A 23,189-nucleotide genomic window follows, 5' to 3' on the forward strand; every position below is an offset into this window, starting at 1 on the left:
AAATCAGAATCACCCCCAGAATTAGAAGGAATCTTGGCAGGCGTCTGATGAATCCGACCCTCTGATTCTTAGCCCATGTGGCTGTGTGGCTCCATCTTGAATGTCTCTAGTTTCTCTTTGGCTATCTGGTCCCTTAGATTTGTGACTTGTGTCAGTGGCCGTTTGTCAGCTGGTTTGCTGAACAAATGGATCGAACAGTGCTTTGTAGAATCCTATATTTCGCAGTGGATGCAGTGTGTGTGCATGTGTTTCTGTGTGTGTACATATGTGCCTGTGCAAAAAAAAAAAAAAAATCTATTTTATTCAGGTGGCCAACAAGGGGGGAAAGAATGCAAAGATATTTCAGAAGTGGAAAACACGTTCTTTCCTCACAAGGAATTTACAGCTTAGTTGGGGAAACCAGGGATGTGGAAGTATATTGATTTAAGAATACTTAGAAAAAGAGTGTCAAAACAAGTGCCATTTAATGCACAAATCAGGTCTTTGTAGAATGAATTCCAGAGACGTGTTCATCTTTGGCCATGCTGGGTATGTCAAATATATCCTAAATGGTTTGAATGGCTATTTGTTTTTCACTGAGGTTGTTGTAAGTAACTAACCAGTAATACAGAGTGAATTTATGAGGACTGAGGTTGTGCCTGCCTAGGGGGAGAGGCTGGTTAGGAGAGGCTAAATCAAGGAAAGCTTCTTGGGGTTAATATGTTTTAATTAAGATTTTGATGGGTGGAATTGGGTCGGTACCGGTCTGCTTTGGGGCTTTTCTCAGTTTGCTCTGTCAACCACAGTTCTGGGGGCTCTGGACTGGCCTCAGGAAACAGCCGTGACAGCCTTCAGGCCTGGGCCCTGAGCCGTAACTGTTCAAAAGCCTTCCAGGATGTTGAAGTCCACTGCCTGTCTGGGATGTTACCCCATCCCTATCCTCTGCCCGATCCAACATTCACTTTACCTGCTGAGAGTTCCTGCAGGTGATTCTGGAGAACTCAGACTCACTGGAAACCTTCAGCGTGGTGGGGACAGGAGGTGCGGACAGCCCTAAGACCACTGGGAGCATTCTCTTCCGTACTGGTGTATCCAGAGCAATCATCAGAGCTTAGCTGAGCAAATCTACTGCCAAGCAACAGACAGTGGACCCTGGAATGGAGAAGAAAGGTACCACATACAGTGCCCTTTTACTGGAGTTTGAAATAATCAGGACATCAGTCCCATGCTTCAGGGTAGAACAGCAGCATATTTAGGAAAGAAGGCAAGATCTGGCATTCTTTCCTGTTTGCCATGATTAGGAGGTAGTCTGGGAGGGGTAGATGTCCTACAAGACTCTTCTAGGATCTTAGAAATAAGAGAGTTCTAGATCCCTTTGGCCTTCTAATGTCATCTTTTCTCCATCCCATCTCCAGCCAAGATTGTTCCATCTGGAGAGACTGAGGTTACTGTTTGCTATTCCACAAGATCCCCTTCATTTTCACATTTGGGAGGGTCTCATCCCAGCATCATCCTTCCCAATGTCACCTTTGTGGGAAATAAGGGGTGGGATGAAGGGAGGGGCCTCAAGAGTGCTTCTCTTTCTGTGAAAATTACTTCAACTTTTGTTGCCATTCAGCATTAGTTACATCCATGAGATGGCTTCTTTCCCCCCTAACCCCACCCTTCTTTGGTTTCCTGGAAATGGAGCAGGGCTGGAAGAAAGAAAGGATGGAAATTCCCATTGCATCTCTTCACTGAGCAGTGGTTGAGATGGGATTTGGATGAGGGGGATGGGAGAGGCAGAGAGATGGAGTCAGCCCTGGAGGGAGAGGCCAAGAGACTGCTGAGCCGATGGTATGGGCCTAATTACTCCTCTGCCTTGAGCTTGCCTGTAATTGTGGTTTCTGGGAGCCAGCGCGTCCTGGAAATCTGCTGGAACAGCAGAGATTTGGGGTTTCCGCCTGGGATGGAGTTGAATTTTCCACTTGGAACAACTTGCCCAGCACTCGTTTTTGGTTGGGGGGCAGGGTGAGTCCCTAAAGCTCCAAAGGGGCAATTAGGATAGTCTTAAGGACCCCAAGGCCTTCGTTTGGAATTGAGAGAGGTGTATTCTGAAATTCTGGACATTTTTGAAAAGTTTAGAGAGGCAGCAGATAGCCAGATCTGGTGAAGAGCTCTATGCTTAAAGTTAGGAGATAGACTCTGTTCCTGACCTTGGGTAAGGGACTTAATGCCTCTAGACCTTAGTTTTCCCATCTGTCGTTTGATTTGAACATCTGTCTTTTTTTTACAGGAATTTTCCTAAATAACAGATGAGGAAATGCTAGACTAACATTATAAGGGAGCAACTTAAGTCCCTTTCCCTATGGTGGCGGTAATAGTAATATCTAATGCACATTTGGGGTATTTATTGTGTGCCCTGTGCTGAATGCTTTAATGAATAGCACCGTATAATCTCACAACAATCCAGCAAAGTAGTTCCTAACCTCTGCTACAGATGGGAAAACTTGAGGTTGAGATTAAATATCTTGCCTGAGGTCATAGAGCCAGTGTCAGCGTCAAGATTATCAACCCAGGGATCTGATTGCCAAACTTGTGTGTTTGGCCGGCAGAGGTATAAATGGTAATCCACATTGTGTTTTACACTTGTGCCAGGAAAAACCCAGAGCCAGCCGGGCTTAGTGAGGGCTAAGCTATTGGACTTGGAGGCTGGGAATCTGAGTTCCAGGACTGGCGTGAGCCATCATTAACCCTGGGACCTCAGGCAAGTCCTTTATCTTCTCTGAACTGCAGCTTCCTCATCTGGAAAATACCTATGTTCAGAGCTCTAGGAATCAGATGAAATACCACTTAGCTCTACACCTGCCACCCAGCATATGCTTAATGTTGGCAGGATCTAAGTTCATATATATGAAAAATAAGCAGCCAATCTCTGTCATCTCGAATCTGTGGTCTGAGATTTCAGGGGAATATTGATGCAAGTTAAGGATAGATCTATGGCAAAAGCAAAGTTATGGTTGCCAAAAGCAGGGGAGGGATAAATTAGGAGTTTAGGATTAGCAGATACAAACTATATAAAATAGATAAACAACAAGGTCCTACGGTAAGCATGGGGAACTATAGTGAATATCTTGTAATAAACCATAATGGAAAGGAACATGAGACAGGATATCTATATCTGAATCACTTTGCTGTATGTTGTTGTGTCTTGACTCTTTGTGGCCCCAGGGATTGCAGCAGGTCAGGCTCGTGTCCTCCACTATCTCCTGGGAGTTTGCTCAAATTCATGTCCACTGAGTCGGTGATGATATCTAACCATCTCATTCATCCTGTGCTGCCCTCTTCTCATTTTGCCCTCAACCTTTCTCAACATCAGGATCTTTTCCAGTGAGGTGACTCTCCACATCAGGTGGCCAAATATTGGAGCTTCAGCATCAGTCCTTCCAGTGAATATTCAGGGTTGATTTCCTTTAGGATTGACTGATTTGATCTTGCAGTCCAAAGGACTCTCAAGGGTCTTCACCAGCATCACAATTGGAAAGCATTGATTCTTCGGCACTCAGCCTTCTTTATGGACCAACTCTTACATCCGTACATGACTGCTGGAAAAGTTACAGCTTTGACTATACAGACCTTGGTCTGCAAAGTGATGTCTCTGCTTTTAACCTGTGTCTAGGTTTGTCATAGCTTTCCTTCCAAGGAACAAACGTCTTTTAACTTCATGGCTGCGGTCACCGTCCACAGTGATTTTGGAGCCCAAGAAAAGAATCTGTCACTGCTTCCACTTTTTCCCCTTCTGTTTGCCATGAAGTGATGGGACCAGATGCCGTGATCTTAGTTTTTTTTTTTTAATATTGAGTTTTAAGCCAGCTTTTTCATTCTCCTCTTTCACTCTCGTCAGAGGAACGCCTCTTCACTTTCTGCCATTAGAGCGATCTCGTCTTCATATCTGAGGTTGTTATTTCTCCCGGCAGTCTTGATTCCAGCTTGTGCTCCATCCAGCCCCGCATTTCGCATGATGTCCTCCGCATAGAGGTTAAATAAGCAGGTGACAGTATACAGCTTTGTTGTACTTCTTTCCCACTTTGGAACCAGTCAGTTGTTCCATGTCTGATTCTAACTGTTGCTTCTTGACCCTCATGTAGGTTTCTCAGGAGACAGGTAAAGTGCTCTGGTATTCTCGTCTCTTTAAGAATTTTCCAGTTTATTATGATCCACACAGTCAAAGGCTTTAGCATAGTCCGTGAAGCAGAAGTAGATGTTTTTCTGGAACTCCTTTGCTTTGTCCGTGATCCAACAAATGTTGGCAGTTTGCTCTCTGGTTCCTCGGCCTCTTTGAAACCTAGCTTATAACTTTGCTGTGTGGCAGAAAGTGAAAGTGTTAGTTGCTCAGTTGTATCCCACTCTTTGCAAACCCATGGACTGGAACCTGTCGGGCTGCTCTGTCCGTGGGATTCTCCAGGCAAGAATCCTGGAGTGGGTTGCCAAGTCTCTTCTCTGGGGGATCTTTCCAGCCCAGGGGTCAAGTCTGCCTCTCTTGTGTCTTCTGCATTGACAGTCAGGTTTTTTACCACTAGCGCTAGTAGTCACATTGTAAATCAGCTATGCTTCAGTTTTTTTTTAAAGGATGGATCTATAGCAAAGAAAAATGGGTGGTTAGAACTCTTCCTAACCTAAGAGAGCAGAGCATTAGCAGAGAACGGTTTTTGAAGTTAAACCATTTGGGTTCAAATACTAGCTCCATCTCACTCACTGGGTACATGAAATTAAGCAAGTTACTTAACCCCTCTGTACCTCAGCTTCTTACTGTAAAACTGCCACATTAATAGTACCAATTCATGGGGTGATGGTGAAAATTAAATAAAGTAAATAAGAATGGCTGATATTTATTGATCGTTCTTACTGAGACCAGGCCCTGGCCTAAGCATTTTAATTTTACATGTTTTAAATAATTTAAGCCTAACAACAGTTCCAAGAGCTAGGTCCCATCACTATCCCCATTTTAAGGATGAAGAACCCAAGGCACAGAGAGGTTAAGTAACTTGTCAGGTCACATAGCTAACAGGTGGCAGAACCAACATTTACATCTGGGCGAGGGGCTTAGAGCCTGCAGTCCTAATCATGCTGTCTTGTCTCAGTAAGTGCTTGAGAAACATGCTGGCCGTCATCATTGTAGCCATCATTGAGTATCAGTCAGTTACTTCACAGTATTTGCGAAGTATGTGTTTAGTACCATGCTAGATATTGTGGGCTCTGTCAACAAAGAATGTAACAGGATTTCTGCTCTTAAGTTTATTATCTATTTGGAGGGAGACATGATGAATATGGATGAAAGAACCTGAAAACAGTCAGGCACTAAGTGATAGAGTATGGACTGAAAAAGCAGCAGAAATGAATTTAGTAATGAAAAAGGTCATTGGAGAAGTGGCACTGCTAATAAGAAAACTTCCTAGAGAAGGTCGTGCTTGACTTCAGCCGTGGAAAATTGGGCCAGAGGCAAGGGTGCTGGGGCACTGGAGTTCGTTACGAGTTAGAACTTCAAGGTCAGTCATTCACCATTCAACACAGTTGAATGTGTTATATATGCCTGTATAAGATCAACACAAGCACTCAGTTGCCATTGTTTCTCTCTTAATCAATCCAGGTTGAATTCCTAAAGATTATGCTTTGGAGACTGGCAATTTCCAAGTTGAAATACTGTTACTGCTGCTGCTCGAGGTGGTCCCTTGTTGATATCATAAGCCCTCATTATAATACGATTTGTGCCTGGATAGAATAAGAGTGTGCTTTCCAGTCCCTGGAAAGGAGCTGCAGGGACCATCTGGTTCATCCATTCCTTTCTCCATCACTCCCCTCTACACATGCACACACATACCACCACACTCTTTGCTTATAAGGAAACTAAGGCTTAGAACTAGGATTATAATCCAAAGATTCAAACCCTCAGGACATTTTATTAAAATCCTTTATACTGCCTGATAGTAAACTGAGTCAAATTATGTGCTCTGAAATGTAGCTGCACAGAACAGATACTTAGCATTTCTGCTTACCCACAGAGGGGTTACAGTTCCATCTCCCAGCGCCAGTTATTTTTGCTTCTGGTGTGGTGGTGGTTTGGCCAAGCTGCGTGGCTTACAGGATCTTAGTTCCGTGACCAGGGATCAAGCCCAGGCCCCCAGCAGTGGAAGCACAGAGTACTACTGCTGGACCACCAGGGAATTGCCAATAATTCTTGTTTTCTTAGTATATCTTTCACTGTTGTGCAGCCCCCCACCCCCACCCCAGTATGAAAGGTTTCATTCTGTAGGAAAGGGTATAAGAGACAGCATTTACTGGAAATGGTAGCAGCCCTTGCTCTAAAAACCCTTGTCTTGGGGACTTTGTTGATGGTCCAGTGGCTAAAATTTTGTGCTCCCAACGCAGAGGGTCTGGGGTCTGATCCCTGGTTGGGGAACTGGATCCCATATGCTGCAACTAAGAAATTTGCATGGCACAACTAAAGATTCGGCATGCCTCAACTAAGACCCAATGCAGCTAAATAAACTAAAAGATAAAAAGCTGTGTCTTCCCACAAAATGGTCTGGCATCTCCCCCCAACAGAAAAGACAGCGGCTCGTTTCCTCTCTTGACATGTACGAGCTAGACCTGCAGACTCGAGAAGTGCCCGTCCAGCTGGGCAGAGCCAGGAGAGAGTTCTTTTGGTTTGTGGCCTGTCCATTCTGCCTCCTATTAGGCAGGCATATGCCTGAGTTGGTTGCTTGGAGTTATCTTAGGCCAAGTTTATGTTTTAATAGCAGTGGCTTGTCCAGCCATCCCAGTCTCATCAGTTGTATGACGGGAGAGAGTAAGGGTCAGAGAGGTCCAAAGTGGATCAGCTGGCAGTAAAACTGCGAGGAGAGTGACAGGGGGTCTGGCTACTGGGGAAGTTGACTCGAAGTTTCTCTGGCTGGCTTTCTGTCAGCTTCCTAACCAACTATGCCTGTAAAGTGTCCTTTGTAGAGCTCAGGTTATTGGTTGAGGGGTCCAGGACAGGTGACTGGAGATGAAGTGCTAAAGAAACTAAAAAGAAGACAATGAGATCTTCTTTGAGAACAAGTATTTTATTAGGAAAAAACACAGAATACTTGAGTTCCCTTTTAAAGTAGTATGGAGGCAAGGATCTATGTGTTTATATTGTTGTCATTCAGTCGCCAAGTTGTGTCCAATTCTTTGTGACCTAACGGACTATATGTAGTGCACCAGGCCTCCCTGTCCCTCACCATCTCTTGGAGTTTGCCTGGGCTCGTATCCATTGAATCGTTGATGCCATCCAGCCACCTTACCTGTGTTGCCCTCTTCTCCTTCTGCCCTCAGTCTTCCCCAGCATCAGGGTCTTTTCTAATGAGCTGACTCTGCATCAAATGGCCAAGGTATTGGACTTTCAGCATCAGTCCTTCCAATGAATAATATTCAGGGTTGATTTCCTTTAGGATTGACTGGTTTGATCTCCTTGCTGTTCAAGGGACTCTTGTGTGTTTATAGCACAAGTCAAATGCTTAAGGGCTGGCAGGATTCAAGAGTTAGTTGAGGAAAAGGTTCTGGAAGGAGGGGAGTTCCCAGGCAGTTTTTAGAAGGAGGAACAGGAATTTGTAGGGAACCTGTTGAAGGCTGGAGAGGAACCTCCCCCACCCACCCGTCTGTCTTCCTGAAGTCACTAGCTAAGCATGTGGAGGTGATGTTCTGTGATGGTCTCAGCCTGTGATGGTCTGGGTCCTCTGCCCCCATTACAGTTGGTAGCTTAGATGCGGTGACTAGGTCTGCACGCTCCTGCAGCACCTCAGCGGGAGGAAAGGACGCCCGCCTCCTTGAGGAAGGCAGCGGCTTGCACAGAAGAGCACAGGCACTGCCGTCGGTTCAGGTGACCCTGCTAGTCACTCATTTCATGGTTTGACCTCAGCAGTTTTAAAATCAAAGACCAACTTTTATCTGCCACCAAGTACTTTCCTATCAATTGTGTTTTGAGCTCAGGAAAGTGAAACCACTAGTTTAAAGCCCACCTTAACAAACGTGAATCTTCTGAGACAAATGACCAAAAAAAAAAAATGTAAGCAAAATGGAGACTTCTTGGGTTGGCTGTTTTTCTGGGCTATTTGTTTTATGATTTGTCCTTCTTGTGCCAACAATAAAAAATTGACTCAAATAACAATTCTATTTTTATGATGTATTAAGCAAGGTACCCCTTGCTTTAAGAAAACCCAGTCTTTTGAAAGTATTATCATCACCTTCAGGAGGATTTACTTCAGAACACATTTGCTTATCTTTCTAGGAAAATTTTAGGTAAAACAAGATATACCTGTAGAGTGATTTTTGGTTTACAAATAACTTAGTTATCACAGTTCCCTGTGAGAAGTGCAGAGTGTGGTCCTCCCGCTTTATCAGTGTGAGAGCTGAAACTTAGAGGTGTCGTGTGGCTTGTCCACAGAGTAGGCGTGATGTAGGTGAGGAAGAAACTTCATTCCTCTTTTCCACGCCACCCTCCTAAGCCTTGAGCCTCATGACAGGTGCTTACTCTCTATCTTGTGAATTCTAGGCTTTGCTTTTTATTCCTTTGCTTTTGTTAAAACTGGGAAAGCAGTAAAAAATATTCTTAGCCATCTCGTGGGCCTTACCAGTACAGTTCCCGAAGTGTTTCATGATGATTGCTGGTGAGGGTGTCTACCATTTTTTTCCCAGTCAGATGAATTTAGTTCTACCTGAGCTCCCTCTGCTACGAAGACCTGATATGCCAGAAAAGCACTGTGAGAGACAAAGAATTACATAATGTTAGTGCAAGAAAGGACGAGAGGTAATGTGGCCCAGCTCCTTCATTGCAGGACATTGATCAGGCCAACTTAAGCTCATGTCCTCACGATACCATTTAATACCTGTGTGTCTTTCAAACTGTTTAACGTCTCTGAATCTCATTTTCTCATCTGTTAAGAAAAATAACAATGTCTACCTCACCAGGTTATTGTGAGGATTAAATGAATACCTGTAACATATTAGGTGCTTATTCTATATAATTTTCTTCTCAATTTTCAAGGGTAAACCAAAAAAAAAAAAAAAAAAATAGAGCAGATTTGATCTAGAACTCACATGTCTAGACTGTCAGTCCTGCCTTCACAATACCTTGGCCTGCTCCCTCCCTGCTACTGTGGCAGTTTCACTGATTTCTTCTCTTGTGCCTCTGCCCTAAACACATGCACACGCTGGATCTTCCAGAGTCTTGTTTTGGTTATTATCTGGAGTTTCACAGCTAGTAAATGGCAGCATTGGTGCTGGGATCCAGGTCTCCTGGGTTTTCTCTTTCTGTCCTGAAGCACATTATTTTCATCAGAAGTAACATTGAAGGATACTTAGACAAAAGCAAATGAATGTGAACTAAATAAAATAGCGGTAGTTTCTTTGCTTCAGAGGAAATCTGTGAGATGGTTGCCCCTGAATTAGATAACTCAAAATTTGTTTATTTTGTGTTAAGTCTCAGGATATGATGGCTTTGATAGTAACTTACTAATTATGTTTGACTTAGGGTCTTACAAATGACAAGAATAGCGATCATTTTTTGAACATTGCTGTGTGCCAGGCATTGTGGTAGAGACCTCACATACATGACACCAGTGCTTACAACAGGCCTGCAGACAGGTAGCTGGTATTCCCATTTTGTAGGTGAGAAAACTGAGTTTCACAGGAAGTAATTCTCCCTCAGCCACACAAGTGATCAGCAGCAGCCAGAACACATACCCCTCTTGTTTAACTCCACACTCCCCCCACACCGTTCCTCAGTATCAGTGTGAATTCCTGGGCATAACCCAAGCGCTGAGTTTCCTCTGAAGGATATGTGACAAATTAGAGACATCAGTTGTGTGCGTATACCTGTGCTGGTAGAGCCTGGGAGGCTAGTGGGGTGTTGGGTCCTGAGTGAAGAGAAGCGTGCCCAGCCAGGTCGTGAGGCACTGTCCTCTGCTCAGCACTGCCATGGCCACCCCCGGAGTGGGTCCCCTGCTTCCTCCCAGGGGCTCCAGAGACTCTGCGGCGCACCCCCAGGGCCTCACAGTCCAGCAGACGCGGAGAAGGGGCAGCACTCGTGTACACAGAGCTTAGGTTAGAGGGGGACCGTGGGCTCTGAGGGACAGAGAACTCTAGGAGGGGTGCCTCTGGGCAGGCTTCTAGTTGCCTTTGGCTGGTCTGATGGATAGGAGGCCCTCCCGCGGGGGAGAAGGCACCGTGGGGTACAGCCGTGGCCAGAGGAGGCTGGACCAGTGCTGTCCAGTAGGAGTAGAATGCAAGCACTTGTGGCACTGAAAATTGTTAGGAGCTACCTAAAAAACAGTAGAGAGAAACTGGTGAATTCATTTTAATGTGTATTTCATTTAACTCAATATATTCAAAATATGTTATTTCAACACGCAGTCAATATAAAAATTATTACTATTTTACGTTCCCTTTTGTGTGTGTGTGTGTAGTCAGTCTGAAATCATCTGTGTTTTGCGCTGCCAGGATCTCAGTTCAGCCTGGTCACATCTCAGGTGCCCTGCAGCCCCGTGTGACTCGGGCTCCCCGAGTCACAGCGCAGGGCTGGAAGGCGCTCCTGAGGTCAGCTGCCGCAGCCCTTGCAGTGTCCGTCCGTCTCCTGCCCTTGCTACTGAATCCCAGCAGCTGGGCTCCATTCAGGTGCACATCGTGTCTGCCCCATCCAGGCTCTGGGCCTCCAGCCTTCCCGCTTCTCATCCACTCTAGTCCCTGCAGTCAGACCTGAGTTTTTAGAGGCTAGATCTTACCCTGTTAGTCCTTGCAGAAAGCCCTCAGCAGCTCCCCTCTGTAAAGAATAAAATCCATAACTGACCCTAACCTTTTCCTCTGCCCTTACACTTCCTAACATGAGTGTGTTGTTCTAGTTTCCAAAGGCTTTGATGTTCCTTGTGTGCTGCATGCAAAGTTGCTTCAGTTGTGTCTGACTCTGCAACCCTTTGGACTGTAGCCCGCCAGGCTCCTCTGTCCATGGGGATTCTCCAGGCAAGAATACTGGAGTGGGTTGCCATGCCCTTCTCCAGGGGATCTTCTTGACCCAGGGATTGAACCTGCATCTCTTACATCTCCTGCCTTGGCAGGCAGTTTTTTTACCACTCGAGCCACCTTATCTCGTTGAATTCTCACAGCAGCTCTCTGAGATAGGTAGAGCAAGGCACATGCATTTTACGCACGGTAACGTAAGTTTCCATGTGACTCTCTCCATACGTCTCACCCTCTCCTCCCCCTCCCCATGCCTGTAAGTCTGTTCTGTGTCTGTCTCTCCATTGTTGCCCTGTAAATAAATTTTTCAGTACCGTTTTTCTAGATTCTGTATGTATGTGTTAGAATACAGTATTTATCGTTCTCTTTCTGACTCACTTCAATCTGTATAATAGGTTCTAGGTTCATCCACCTCATTAGAACTGACTCAAACGTGTTCCTTTTTATGGCTGAGTAAAATTCCATTGTGTATATATGCTACAACTTCTTTATCCATTCATCTGTCAATGGACATCTAGGTTGCTTCCATGTTCTAGCTATTGTAAATAGTGCTGCAGTGAACAATGGGGTACATAACATACGTTTCCTTGTTTGGTGGATGCTTCTCTGCCTGTGTACAAAGTTGAATTCTGGGAATCTGGGAGATTGGAAGACTTAGGGAGCTTAACCAGTTCTTACAGCCAGGTTGATGTCACTCCCTCCTGTAAGTCCGTAGAGAGGCTGACACCTTCCTACTTCATTCAGCTTTGTTTTGAAACTATGACACTGAATTTAACCCTAACAAACATGTGTTATGAGGTTACTCAGAGCTCTTCCTTTTGATGATGTGTGTGTGTGTGTACAGTATTTTGATGTCTAGAAGATTCCTTTGCGTGTATTGTCTGGCTTCATCCTCCAACGTGTATTTATTAAAAGTCTACTATGCACTGTGTTCTGAAGCTGCTGTGTGCTCTAGAGAATAAGAGACAATGAAGTTTATCATTAAGTGAGGAAAGTAGGTATTAAACAATCAGGAAAACACCCAAATAACTAGTTACTATTGAGTTAGGCATTGCAACGGGAAATTTCGGAGGAGATTCAGCTTATTGAGTATCAGAGAAAACTTTACTGAAAAGAAGCATTTGTTTACAGAGAACCATGAAGAAAGTGTGAGTTAGCCTGGCCGAGGTGGGTGAGGAGGCCCCTGGGTTTGGAACATAGTAAGCAAGACGGGTGTGGGTCGGGGTGCTGAGTGACAGGAGATGAGGACCCGCTAGGCCCACGCGACGGGCTTGGAGCTTCATACAAGGACAATGGGAAACCACTGAAGGGGGGTGTGCGTCCTAAATTATCTTTTGAAGAAACCCCTCCCCGCGTGTGTAGGGAATGGTTGGCTTCTAGAGGAGTGGAGGCTGGAGGAGATGTGAGGAGACCAGTGTTCTTCTACCAGCGTGTGTCAGGAAGGGGCAGAAGTAGGTGGATTCCAAAAATAATGGTGAAGGAGTGAAGTGTTAGTCACTCAGTTGTCTGTGCCTCTTTGTGACCCCATAGACTGTAGCCCCCCAAGCTCCTCAGCCCATGGAATTCTCCAGGCAAGAATACTGAAGTGGGTTGCCACTTCCTTCTCCAGGGGATCTTCCGGACCCAGGGATCGAACCCAGGTCTCCCACATTACAGGCAGATTCTTTTCCGTCTGAGCCACCAGGGAAGCCCAGCATGTGTCAGGAAGGAGCAAAAGTAGGTGGATTCCAAAAATAATGGTAGGTCATATCAGTAGGACTTCATGGTTGATTAGATTTGAGAGAGTGTCAGAGATAGCTCAGGTTTTTGGCTTGAGCAACTGTTGTCCTGTCTCCTGAGGAGGAACCATTTGCCCAGGAGCCAGGGTTAGGCTTAAACTGGGGAGATTGATTTCAGTGTGAACATTTTAGCCTCGAGGGATTGGTAACAGGGATTTGGTCCTCCCAGCCACCCTTTGAGGAAAATGTCATTATCCACATTTGTTATTGAGAAACTGAGGCATGGAAGGTCGGGTGACTTGCCTGAGACTACACAGCCAGGAAAAGGCTGAGTTGAAGCTGGAGCCCGTAGTTTACCCCTGAGGCTGTGCTTTCCAGACCTTACCATACGGGCCGCATGCTAAGTCTGAAATGGGGAACCAAGCTCGCCAGCCCTATCACACCCCAGTTCTCTGTCTCCCTCCTCCACACACACTGTCTACCAAGTGATCTACTTTGATTATTGAACCTGTCCCCAGATCTCTTGTTCTCCAAGAATCCTTCTAAAAGTGGAAAGGAGAGCTTTCCTGACCCTGCCTAGAATCGGAACACATCAGGAGTCATTTCCACTTCTCCGTGTGTTGTTCACTCATTCACTCTTGCCTATTCCCCTGACCTCTGACACATATTGAGTGTAGGTCACCCAAGCTGGACCTGGGCAGAAAACGCAACAGAACTGTTTGCAGAGAACTCTGCACTTCCAAAAACTTAACCAGCATTACATCTTTGACCCTCACCTCAGCCTTGGGAGAAAGAAAGGACGTGTATATTCCTTAAGCACACATTTTGGATCATGTGTCCTCCATGCACTGGACACTGTGCTGGACCTTGGCTGGTGATACAAGGTTGAGTAAAATGTCGTCCTTCTCAAGGGGTTTAAGATCTAATAGAGAAAACAGAGGTCATGGTACAATGAGTGTGTGTGTGTGCGCTCGGTCGCTCAGTTGTATCTGACTCTTTGTGATCCCACGGACTGTAGCCCGTCAGGCTCCTCTGTCCATGGGGAAATCAACTCTGAATATTTGTTGGAAGGACTGATACTGAAGCTGCAATATTTTGGCCACCTGATTCAAAGAACCATCTTGTGGGAAAAGACCCTGGTGGTGGAAAAGATTGAAGGCAAAAGGAGAAGGGACTGACAGAGGATGAGAAGGTTGGATGGCATCACTGACTCAGTGGACATGAGTTTGAGAAGACTCTGGGAGATGTTGAAGGACAGGGAACAACGAAACACAGGGAAAACAGATGATAGACTCAGAAGTTAAGGGACTTGTTTTGGGAGTTCCTCCAAGTTATGGTCCTCTGAATAAGGAATCAGTTGAAGTAGAAACAGTATTCACACCACAGACCTGCTGAGTTGAGTTCCTAGGGTTGGAGCCTCACGTAACGCATATGCTGCTCATCAGCTAGTAAGTAATCCACTTGAGATGTGAGCCTTCTCTGACTACATTGCCATTTTTCTCCATTTTTCTGCCCTCTCCTTTTACAGAAGGATTGACATGTGAGAAAGTCAAGTGGGTGGTGGCCCACAGTGAATTAGAGACAGAATTGGAATTAGCACCTGAACTTCCCTGATTTCCAAGCCCAGCCCTTTTTTGCAATATCATTTAAAGTCTTAACTTTGCCCTCTGGTTCTGATTGAAACTGCTGCTTTTATTTGATCTGTACCCTTTTCTACCTCTAAATGTCTTCAGTTATGTAAGCTCTTAGTGAGCATTTGTGTCGTATTCTGCCAGGACGTGTTGTCTGCACACTGGCCTTTTTTCTGTACTATAGGCATGTTTCCAGTCTCAGACCATAGGGAAAGTTCTACCCAGAGGCAGAATCCTTAGAAAGTTAGGGTGCCAGGAAGCTGCCTAAAGCTCCACCCTGGCAGATAAGGGAGGCCAGACCAGTAAGACCAGGTCAGGGTTCAGAGAGTGTGGACTTTATCTAGAACTAAGGTCCTGGCAGGGTAGCTCTTTCCTGGTTTACTGTTCCTCACTTTGGGTAGGGATTCAAGAAGATTACTTTGCCCCAAACGCAGAACACCTAGGTCAGCCTATGTATAGTGTGCCCTTTATATCTGTCATGTGTTATATCTTTATATACATATATTTATATATGTATATTGTACCTATATCATGTATATATCTTGTCACACGTATTGGTCTGCACATGTGAGGCGTATATATGTATGTTTATACATTGTATGCACGTGTGCATGTAAAAAAGGAAAGACCAATTGGATCTGCATATAGACATAGCTTTTGGTTTAGGAACACAGACCTTGCAGTCAGATCAACTTTATGCTCATTTTAACTCTGCTTACTTAAGCTCTCTGTTCCCTCATCTGAGAATGGAGATGTGCTACCTGCCTCACCAGGCTTTTTATGTTTATTAAATAAGATAATGTATGTCAGATGTTTAGCACAGTACCTGGTAGGTAATAGAAACTTAATTATTATCACAGAACAGGGATATTCTCAGCCGTGTGCTCGTTCTCACATTTGTGGTGGGATGGGGATGAGGATGAAGAGACCAGCAATCTTCCACTGGAAGAGGGTGGTACCACCCAGCTTCAGCCAGTTGTCACTGCGTAAGACTCAAGACCCAGTGGTGCCAGACTTCAGCCTTTTCAAGAAAAAATAGAAACCTGTATTTTTAATGATGAAATTGCCTGATTTTTAAAGTTTTTAGCAGTTAATTTTAAACATATATATATATATATATATATATATATATAGTTCAGTCATTAAGTCATGTTTGATTCTTTTTCACCCAACGGACTGTAGCGTGCCAGTCTCCTCTGTCCTCCACAATTTTCCGAAATTTGCTCAAATTTATGTCCATTGAGTCGGTGATGCTATCTCACCATCTCATTCATCCTCTGCTGATGGTTTCTTTTGCCTTCACAGTTTCCCAGCCATCAGGGTCTTTTCTAGTGCGTCGGTGCTTCACATCAGGTGGCCAAAGTATTGGAGCTTCAGCATCAGTCCTTCTGATGAATATTCAGGGTTGATTTCCTTTAGTATTGACTGATTGGACTTCTTGCAGTACAAAGAACTCTCAAGAGTCTTAATTGGAAAGCATCAATTCTTCGGTGCTCAGCCTTCTTTATGGACTAGCTCTCCCATCCATATATGACTACTGGAAAAACCATAGCTTTGACTGTATGGACCTTGGTCTGCAAAGTGACATCTTTGCTTTCTAGATGTGCTGTCTAGGTTTATCATAGCTTTCCTTCCAAGGAGCAAGTGTCTTTTAATTTCCTGGCTGTGTCACAGTCCACAGTGATTTTGGAGTCCAAGAAAAGAAAATCTCACTGCTTCCACTTTTTCCCCTTCTATTTGCCATAAAGTGATGGGACTGGATGCCCTGATCTTGAGTTTTTTTCAGTGTTGAATTTCAAGTCATCTTTTTCACTCTCCTCTTTCATCCTCATCAAGAGGTTTTTTAGTTCTTCTTCATTTTCTGCCATTAGAGTGGTATCATCTGCATATCTGTTTTGTTGATATTCCTCCTGGCAATCTTGATTCCACCTTGTGAGTCATCCAGCCTGGTGACTTCACATGATGTGCTCTGCATGGAAGTTAAATAACCAGGGTAACAATTTTCAGCCTTGTCGTACTCCTTTCCCAATTTTGAACCAGTCAGTTGTTCCACGTCTGCTTCCACCTGTTGCTTCTTGACCCTTGTACAGGTTTCTCAAGAGTTACGAAAGGTGGTCTAATACTCCCATCTCTTTAAGAATTTTCCAGTTGATTGTGATCCACACAGTCAAAGGCTTTAGCAGTCAATGAAGCAGAAGTAGCTGTTTTTCTGTAACTCCCTTGCTTTCTCCGTGATCCAACGAATGTTGGCAATTTGATCTCTGGTTCCTCCGCCTCTTCAAAGCCCAAATTGCACATCTGTAAGTTCTCAGTTCACATATTGGTGAAGCCTAGCTTGAAGGATTTTAAGCATAACCTTGCTAACCTTGCTAACATGTGAAATGAGCACAATTGTATGATAGTTTAAACGTTCTTTGCCGTTGCCCTTCTTTGGGATTGAAATGAAGACTGACCTTTTCCAGTCCTGTGGCCACTGCGGTGGTGGTGGTGGTTTTGACTCTTGCAGCCCAGTGGACTGTGGCCACCAGGCCCTTCAGTCCATGGGATTTCCCAGGCAAGAATACTGGACTGGGTTGCCGTTTGCTTCTCCAGGGGATCTTTCCAACCCAGGGATCGAGCTCACGTCTCCCACATTGCAGGCGAATTCTTTACAGCTGAGTTACCAAAGAAGCCTAGTGGCTACTGCTGAATTTTCTAAATTTGTTGGCATGTTGAGTGCAGCACTTCAACAGCATCGTCATTTAGGATTTGAAATAGCTCAGCTGTAATTCTGTCACTCCACCAGCTTTGTTCATAGTGATGCGTCCTAAGGCCCACGTGACTTTGCACTCCAGGATGTCTGGCTTTAGGTGAGTGATCATACATTCATGGTTATCCAGGTCATTAAGATCTTTTTTTCACTTCTCCTCTTTGCTCAGCTATTTGTAAAGCCTTCTCAGACAACCACTTTAACCTTCTTTCATTTCTTTTTCTTTGGGATGGTTTTGGTCACTGCTTACTGTACAGTGTTATGCACCTCCGTCCATAGTTCTTCAGGCACTCCGTCTACCACATTTAATCCCTTGAACACACACACACACACACACACACACACACATCCACACACAAATACCATAGGCCAGCAGAATGATATGTGGGCTGGTCACCGCCCTTCAGCTTTGCTGTCTGGAAGATCACCAGCCCTTTTCTTGCTTCATCACACACCCTCTAGGCTCGGACAAGGAGGCTGTTTCTCCTTGTTTTTACAGAGCACCCGTCCTGTTTCTGGTGCTGGGGAGCATACTGGGAAGGACACCCTGTAACCTTTGCCCTCTGGCAGCGCTCACACACCAGATGCTCGGGAGCAGGGAGGAACATCTGTGTCAGAAAGTGGGTTGCATTGTAAAGAAAAGGATGAGGAAATGGAAGATTTCTGGGAACTGATAGGGAGTTTCTTTGAAGGTCTACTAAATGAAAAAAGCAAAATGTAAAAAGTGTAGGATACTACCTGTTATGGAAACAAGAAAGGAAAATAAGAATATTTGTATGTGTTTGTTTAGTTTTTACAAGAAGAAGCATAGAAAACCGAAAAACAAATGGAGGTGGTTACCTGGGGAGGAGTGGGATGAAGGGACAAGAACACTTCTGAGTGTACCTTTCAGATTGCATTTCAAGTTTTCAGCCATGTAAATGTTTGACAGATTTAAAAAATAAATAACCCTGAAGAAGCAAACCCTAAAGTTAAGTGCAGATACAAACAGAAACCAAGGACTTCCCCGACAGTACAGTGGCTAAGACTCCATGCTTACCCTGCAGGGGATGCAGTTCTGAGCCCTGCTCAGGGAACTAACATCCTGCATGCTACATAGTGCAGCGAAAAAAGAGAAAAAGAACGAAACCTAAGTGCATTTCAAATTGATAGCATAAAAAATTCATCCAGAGTGACTTTCACAAATAGTACTGGCTATATATACCTAGTGGGATACAGTCTAAGGACAAAGAGAATTGCAAGGAAACTCTAACCTCTGCCTAGTTTGCCGTTACTGCTGTTACTGGGATAGTAACTCTGGAAACAATCTTTGCTGTGTAAATGGGGTAGAGCAGATAATTATATTGTAATAAATATATAAATATATTACTGTTGTTTGTGAACAAGAGTCTCATTGTGGGAAAAGAAAGATAAAATATGGAGTTGCGGAAGATGGGAAAGAACCCTGTAGTGTTGGAGTCAAACAAGATTTCCTTGTAAACTCACAATTTCTTAATATTTCCTGGCTCTGTCCATTGAACGGGCTGGGAAGCAGTCGCAGCTTAGCAACAATGAGCACTTAGCACCCAGTCTTGTTTCTACACACATTCCCTACTAAAAGGAGCCAGGGCTCCTCAAAAAAATGTTTGAGCCCCAGTCTGGCACAGCGAACGTACAAGGTGAGCCTGGAGTGGTTTTTTTCCTGTTTGTTTCTTGTGTGCCAGAAAATAAGGCAGATGGTGACACTTTAAAGGACACAGGAGCTGGCTTGTAGAAGCTCCCACCAGCCAAACTGAGACAACTTTAACATTTTTTAAAAAGCAGTAGTGGATTATAATGCATTTTGCATTGGAGGGAAAAAATTCGTGAGTTCATAGCACTGTTTCAGAAAAGGGATAAAATGACCTTCTTTACAAGACTGACCGCTAATAGATGTAGACAGAATGATAGACTTAGCAGAGTGTCATTTTGCAGCCACCGGTGCGGTAAGTGGTTCAGGCAGGGACCTTTTGGACTGTCGCCCGCCAGGCTCCTCTGTCCATGGTATTCTCCAGGCAAGATATACTGGAGTGAGTTGCCATGCCCTCCTCCCGGGAACCTTCCCAACCCAAGAATCAAACCCGAATCTCCTGTGTCTCCTGCGTTGGCAGGCCGGTTTTTACCTACTGAGGCATCAGTCAGTCCCCCGGGATCACCAGTGGGTAATAAAACTGTTGGGTGGGAAGCTGCTGGACGATAGGATATTCCTACAGTCTCAAAATATCACTTCACAGATTTCCCATTAATTTAAGTGGGAAAATATAGTTTTACCATTGAGAAATCTTAGGAGCACCATCTTACCTAAGTAATCAAACCTAACCTCACCAGAAATGGGCGAGCTGTGTCACATCAGTTATCTAACACTCTTTTAAAATGTTTAATTTGAACCTAATCCTAAAGAGACAGACAAATCTATTGCAGGCCATTCAATAAGGCAACTGGCCTGAACTCTTCTGTATGTCAGTGTTAGGAGAGACCAACAAAAGTAGGTTGGGGTAGGGGGAAATATTCTAGATTAAATGACTCTAAAAGCCATGAATAAATGCAGTTCTAAGATCTATGACTGGATCCTGTATCGAGGCAGTTGGGAACAACTATATAGGAGATTAATGAAAGAATTAGGGAAATTTGAATACAGACTATATACTAGATAATATATCAAAGTTAAACTCATTGGATGTGCTGTTGGCATTGTGGTTATATAGAATTTTAGGGGTCCTGGGATATATGCTGACATAGTTAGGGTAAAATGTCATGACATCTGCAACTTTCAAATTGGGAAAAGTGTATAATCATAAAAAGATAAAGCAAGTGTGACAAATGTTAATTGGTGAATCTAGATGAGGGGTGTGTAAGTATTCATCATGCTGCTCATTTAACTTTAATATATAGGTTTGAGATTTTTCCCAAAAGACATTGGGGTAAAACAAATGCTCGCTGCAGTGGCCGTAGAAGGCTTCATAGAATCAGTGCCATTTGACCAGAGCCTTGACAAAGGAGAAATGAAGAGGAGAAGGGATGGAGGCCGCGGTAAAGCAGAGGCAAGAATGAGTGCAGCATCTTTTAAGATCCAATAGAGGCAGGACAGAGTGAACAATAAGAGTGAATTTGAAAAGGTACTTGGATCCACTTGATGAAAAGCCTTTAATAGTAGGTAACACACGTATCTGATCATATAGAGAATAATAAGGTAAATCCTAAGTTCTTGATCGAGGGGACCCAAAGAAATAGTGTTTGGGAAAGTTAGTCCATCATGATAGAATACTGGAAGAACTGGAAAGTGAAAACAAGAGCTGTTTTTTTCTTCTTCTTCTTCCTTTTTTTTTTTGGTAATTTGAGACAGTGGACATATGGCTTAAAGTGATGGATAGCAATGATGATGAAAAGGAAGGAACAATTCTGGGAAAACATAAAAGGACTTAGCAGTCTCTGTAACTGACTGGATAAATACAGGGCTTAATGAGAAGTTGGATCAGAAGATCTGTCTCAGTGATGCCATTTAGAAGGCCACAGATTTGAGGGAACTTCTCTACTTTCCTGGGCCTCTGATGTTCCCATCGGATTTAGGCTGATTGGAGTCTGATCTCTGCTGCTAAATTTTGATGGGATTGTCACCAGGAAGGGGGAGAGCCTGCATCATAGTCTTGATCTGCTAATACAAGTATTTCTTCCTCCTCTAATTCAGTGGTAGTTTTTCTTCCTTTAAGCTCTAAAAGAGGGAAAAAAAAAACCTGCACCTGTTACAATTATGTTGTAATCCCCCTTGTCCTCCATTGTCTGCGCTCTATGCTGTGATTTTTTTTTTTTTTTTTTTTTTTTTTGAGAGGAAGTTTCCATGGCTGCTGAAATGATCCTTGTCTTTGCCCCAACAGCCCTTTACAGCCAGGTACATAAACCTTGGCCTAGTGTGCCCTTAGGTATGTTGAACAGTCATAACCCAGCCCAGATGCAAAACCAAACCAGGTTTAAGTTACCAGACCGTTCCTTCTAAGCTTTAATGTGGGCATAGGAAACCAGTCTATCACAGAGCCAGGCAGAACAAGGCAAGGAGGAAGCCCAGGCTGTCCTAGGATGGGATGGGTTTTCTCCTAAGGTAGTGAGCAGGGAGGAGTTCAGGCCCGTTCTGGGTAACCCAGTGGTGGGATGTGATGGATCTGGCCAAAGACAGCAGACGAGCAGCCGGAATAAAAGACCTTTAAAAGTTTATTCTGTAGCACAGGGAACTACATTCAGTATCCTGAGATGAACCATAATGGAAAAGAAGCTTTTAAAAAGGAAAGCATATATATGTACAACAGAATCACTTTTCTGTACAGCAGAAATCAGCAAAACTTGGTAAATCAATGATACCACAATTTCAAAAATTGATTAAAAAGTTGACTTAAAATTATTTTTAAAAAAAAAGTTTATTCTGCGAACCCCTCGCTGATGCGGGAAGTAGTTCTGCCCCGCAGCATTTGTACCGAAGCTCTATATGTTTACCTCATCCATTACCTGCAAGTGACTGTCTCATTCATTTTTGTACCTCTAGTGCCAACGTAGTACATAAAGCAGCACCGTCCAATAGAATTTTTTCAGCGAAGGAACTGTTTTATTGTGCACTCTTCTATAAGGTGGCCACTAGCTGTAGTACAACTGAGAGACTGAATTGTAAATTTCGTTTTAAATTTACGTATCTGTGTGGCTAGTGGCTATTGTATTAAATAACACAGGTTTGGATTCTAAGACTTTGCCTCCCCCATTTTATTGAGAGATAATTGACATATAGCACTACCTAATTTTAAGATGGACAGCATAAGGACTTTGACACCCATGTATTGCAAAATAATTACCACAGAGGACTTCTCTGGTGGTCTTGTGGCTAAGATGCCATACTCCAAATTCAGGGGGCCTAGGTTCAACCCTGGTCAGGGAACTAGATGCCCCATGCAGCAACTAAGACCACCCTTCTGCACAGCCACAATTAAATAAAACAATTACCACAGTGAGTTTAGCTATCATTCATAGATTCTAGGACATTTACTTAATGATGAGCTAAGTTGAATCTTCACCTTGGATGAGGAGGTGGAGGGCAGGGCGGGGCAGGATAGACTGGAATAATTTGAAGACAGCCAGAGGTTGTAGCTTCTGGGAGTTGGCTGCCTTGTCTGGTTGACAGATGTAGTAATGGGGAGTAGAGTAGAAAGAACATCTAGGAAGAAGGAGCAGTATGTGCCACCAGCATGAGGCACAGGAGCCAGAAGCCGTGGCAAGTGAAAGAGCAGGGACGAGCAGGGACCAAACCCAGGACGGAGCACTTGCCATGTCAGGCATGGGAGTGCTGATCAGCAAGGCACCGTGCCTTGATGGCCCTCACAGCCCCGGAGGCAAACGAACAAGCGGTTCTACTGGGTACTCACACTGCAGTTAGCATAGGTGCTGGGAGCTGTGGAGATGGTGGCAGGGTTGGCTGGTAGTACTTCCCGTTCACTGCTGTATCGAGTGACCTTTCTCCTGGGTGCAGTGGTGAAACTCTAAAAGGTTTGAATCAGCAGCAAGGTGCAGGTGAATCTGCAGTTTAGTAAGCTGGATCTACTGTACTTGGCCAGTTTCCACCCCTGGGTTCTCCTTAGCTTGCTAGGGGTTTTTCTTTTAAACCAAACACTGTCTCCAGTGTCTTGTCTGGTTTATGTCTTGTTTTGTTTTCCTTTCTTCCTCTTCTCCTGCGTCACTCTCTCCTGGGCCCCACGCTCTCTTCTTCCTTGGTGTCCTTCTGTCTCTGATCCAAAGATCAGCTGGTAAAAAGCAGTCTCACCTGTCCAGGTAAGTGGGGTGCCTGGGTGAGGGGGGAGGAACCCCCCTTTTATATGTAAAAGTTATGTACTTGTATTTATTAGTTGAATAGTTAATACCTTCACATGACTTAGAGTTTAAATGCTAACAAATGAGAAGATAATGGAAAGATTGCAACTCCATCCCTTTGTCCCGGCACAGTTTCTCCCTCAGAGGTAGTCAATGATATATGTTTCTTTTGTACCCTTCCAGAGATATTTTGCACGTTTTATATATATGTAAACAAGCACATAAGCAAATCATTTTCTTCTC

The 23,189-nt window shown here is 44.2% G+C and overlaps 1 protein-coding gene across 12 annotated transcripts in view; it reads left to right on the forward strand.

Annotated features, from left to right (window-relative positions):
* Positions 1–23,189, forward strand: part of ARHGEF11 (Rho guanine nucleotide exchange factor 11) — a 107,969-nt gene that overhangs the window by 36,470 nt on the left and 48,310 nt on the right. For 11 of the 12 annotated variants that reach the window (XM_061120510.1, XM_061120503.1, XM_061120514.1 and 8 more), the window contains exon 2: positions 22,875–22,907. The exons of the other annotated variant lie outside the window; for it this stretch is intronic. In XM_061120510.1, the coding sequence (XP_060976493.1) occupies positions 22,875–22,907 (33 nt within the window). The remainder of the gene's footprint in view (positions 1–22,874; positions 22,908–23,189) is intronic. 12 annotated transcript variants of the gene reach the window in all.

The sequence above is a fragment of the Dama dama genome, chromosome 20 (assembly GCF_033118175.1).
Source record: "Dama dama isolate Ldn47 chromosome 20, ASM3311817v1, whole genome shotgun sequence".
Lineage (NCBI taxonomy): Eukaryota > Metazoa > Chordata > Mammalia > Artiodactyla > Cervidae > Dama > Dama dama.